The following is a 3,060-nucleotide window of genomic DNA, read 5'->3' on the forward strand; positions in this document are numbered from 1 at the left end:
AAACAAGAACTAATAATGAAACCTCAATTAAAATTTGTTTGTCTGATTTCAATTTGATACGAAACTTAAGAGTAAAACAAAAACTTTTGAATCTTTTTGTCTTAAACTAAAAACATAAGTAATGTATCCGAATATCTTTTAATCTTATATTTTAAGTATGTCGTGTGAAAAATTGAAATCAAAGAGTTGTCAAAAAAAGGAAAGAGTCACTCCTTTCCAAACAAAATAAAAATGAAAGTAAGACAAACAAGTTAAAACGAGACAGTAATGAACCTTGAATGAATAAAACAAAGAATTTAATGAGGAAATCTAACTAGTTATTAATAAAACAACAATAAAATGTCTATACAAGAAAAAGAAAAAAAGGTTTCCTCTAAGCTTCTTAGTGATCACAATTCAGGCTGTAAATTTGCAGCTGGTGCTCAATCAATGATAGCAAAAAATCAATGTGTCATAATATACATGAGTAATATATAACTCTTAAAGAAAAATTTCGACCTATATGTTGCTCGGATCCTTCAAAATGATCTTCAAAGTTATGTATTCTTGAAGGACCTAACACGAGTGTCATACCATCTTTTAAGGGTCTGAGCAACATAGACGCTAACTAGTCATCTTTGCCATTCCATACGGTATTCATGTAACGGAGTTGGAGACTTTAGTGCAAACCATCTCCGTGTTAAATCTTTTAAACCATTATCATATACCTCGCAAAACTTCAATGGCCAACCTTTAGGCTCAACCGGACTAAATCCTAGTCCTGGGGTTCGATCCTTTGAGCGTGGGTTCAATTCTTTAGTCCAATCAATAACATAAGCCGATACCCTTCTCCTAAATTTAGCCTTAAATTCAGGCCAAGCTTGAAACTTGTAGTGATTCACCGCCATATCATGAACACTCATTTTCTTTCCCCTATACCTTTTATTTAATATGAAATGATGAATCATATTGAGCAAAGAGTGATGAACCGCGTCCAAGAATACAATAGACTTGTGTCTATTCTCGATCTTTCTTCTGCAGTTGTATCCTTGTGTCACTCCTGTTATAGGATGAGAGTTCATATTCGATGGTCCAAATTCATAACATGGGATACTAATTTCCCCGACTTGTCTCTTGTCAAGCAATGGATCTTGTTTATTCTTAGGATTTGGTAACAAAGAATGCAATAGAGATTCAGATGGACGCGATAGATTAGCCCATAAAGGTGAATACACAAATTCGTCCACATCAATGTACATCATCCAAGAACAAGAATCCTTAGCATAAATTGTACTATGCGAAAAACCGGCTTCTTGAGTTTTAGGCCATACCCAAAAATAAGTTTTCACATCATAGCCATCATGAACAAGCTCGTCGACAACTTTTTCTAAATCATCATCACTAGCATTGTCGTATAACACGAATTTTTCAACACCTATTTTTGAATGATACAATACCCATTCTTTTAAGAATTTACCAACATTGTACACCATGGTACATGCACAAAGACGAGCTTTCTCTGACTTCTTGTTAGTTGCCAGTTTTCGTGGTGCATTGTAGTAAGACACAGAAGGTACAACCATTGGAACAGGAAGTAAAATTTCGAGAGAGATTGGTACTCCCTCTCCTTCCATAACAGTTGGATCAGGGCGATTACATCGAAAAACTTCTTGTATTGAACTCGTTACGTTGGTTCTAATTACCTTATTACCCTCATACCCAAAAATACAGCTAAATTCATTGGGTTCTCTGTTAATTCCTTGACGATTATTCACCCCTTTAACAAACAAAACAATGTCCTCATCTGTTGTTAGAGAATCGTAAACGAGAAACGTCCACCTTAACAGCTCCGGCATTGTTGATATCATGCTAACATTTCGATTTTCGGTTGATTTCATCAATATGGGTGATTTAAATGGCAATCTCCGGCGAGCTCTCTTTGGAAACTCGCACTTAAACATAGACCGGACCGGAAAATGGAGCTCCCCTGCAGGAATAGCAGGGGAAATCTCCCCTGTTCCGTATGAACAAATGTAAGGATCGTGATGAGAAATTACATGAGTATAATCCGGAGAAACAATAACAAAAATTTCCCAATCAGGCATTAGAATTGATACAGATGAAATTTGACCACGTAACAGAGAAATTTGAAATGGAGTTATAGGTGAAGAGATATTTTCATGAATAACGAGGTTATCAGATTTTTTCGAGGAAATAGTAATGGCGATTTTTGGGGGTGGGGGTGGGGAGGAGATAGTAATGGTGGTGATTTTCGGTGGTGGTGGTGGTGGTGGTGATGGTGGGGGATCAGAAAGTCGGAGATAATTGTTATCAACGGAGGAGGAGGAGACAGAGGAGATAGAATCACGAAGGTAAAGGTGATACAGAGTAGCAAAGAAGAAAATTGAAGTGGTAATGAGAAAGAAAATCGTAAGGATTTTTCCGGCCATAATAACTCAAAAGATGAGAATTTGGAAGATGATAATACAGGAAGATCCAGTAGGAGCAAAAGTAGGTAAGTTAGGTGAAGAAAAGAGAATTTTTCTGATAGAAATGATAGATCAGAATAGAAGGGCGTAATAATAATAATAAGAGGCCTTAAATATATGCACATACACATTATCATAATAGTGTAAAGTATTGTATTCTTAAAAGATATTAAAAGAAGTGGGAAGATTTTTTCTTCAAAGTTGAATTACAGTTTTGCCCTTGATGTTAATTAAAATGTTTTAAGAACCTAATTAATTAAATATTAAGTAATAATATTTTAATTATTTTTTAGATTATGAGTTATTTATTAGCATTACTAAATAATTATTAAATATATTGTATAATGAATTAGCCAAAAGAAGTAATATAACTTGTATATACTTTCCTTGGCATTAGAGTTACGTGATTCAACTTCCTAGCAATAAGTACAATTTTAATGCAAGTGCATGTATGAAGAACCCAAGAGTTATTTGTATACCTTTTATTTCAGCATGACTTTTGAATATCTATAAAAAAAAATCAGCATGACTTTTGATTTCTATATACCTTTAAGATCTATTCCTTAGCTTATAAATACACTTGTGTGCTTCA

The 3,060-nt window shown here is 34.3% G+C and overlaps 1 protein-coding gene across 1 annotated transcript; it reads right to left on the reverse strand.

Annotated features, from left to right (window-relative positions):
- Positions 1-611: 611 nt before the first annotated feature.
- On the reverse strand, positions 612-2,429 carry LOC107059754 (UPF0392 protein RCOM_0530710-like). Its single transcript, XM_015306654.1, has one exon. The coding sequence runs from the start codon at positions 2,427-2,429 to the stop codon at positions 612-614; it is 1,818 nt and encodes a 605-aa protein (XP_015162140.1).
- Positions 2,430-3,060: the final 631 nt, after the last annotated feature.

The sequence above is a fragment of the Solanum tuberosum genome, unplaced genomic scaffold (genome assembly GCF_000226075.1).
Source record: "Solanum tuberosum cultivar DM 1-3 516 R44 unplaced genomic scaffold, SolTub_3.0 scf00034, whole genome shotgun sequence".
In the NCBI taxonomy this organism is placed as follows: Eukaryota; Viridiplantae; Streptophyta; class Magnoliopsida; order Solanales; family Solanaceae; genus Solanum; species Solanum tuberosum.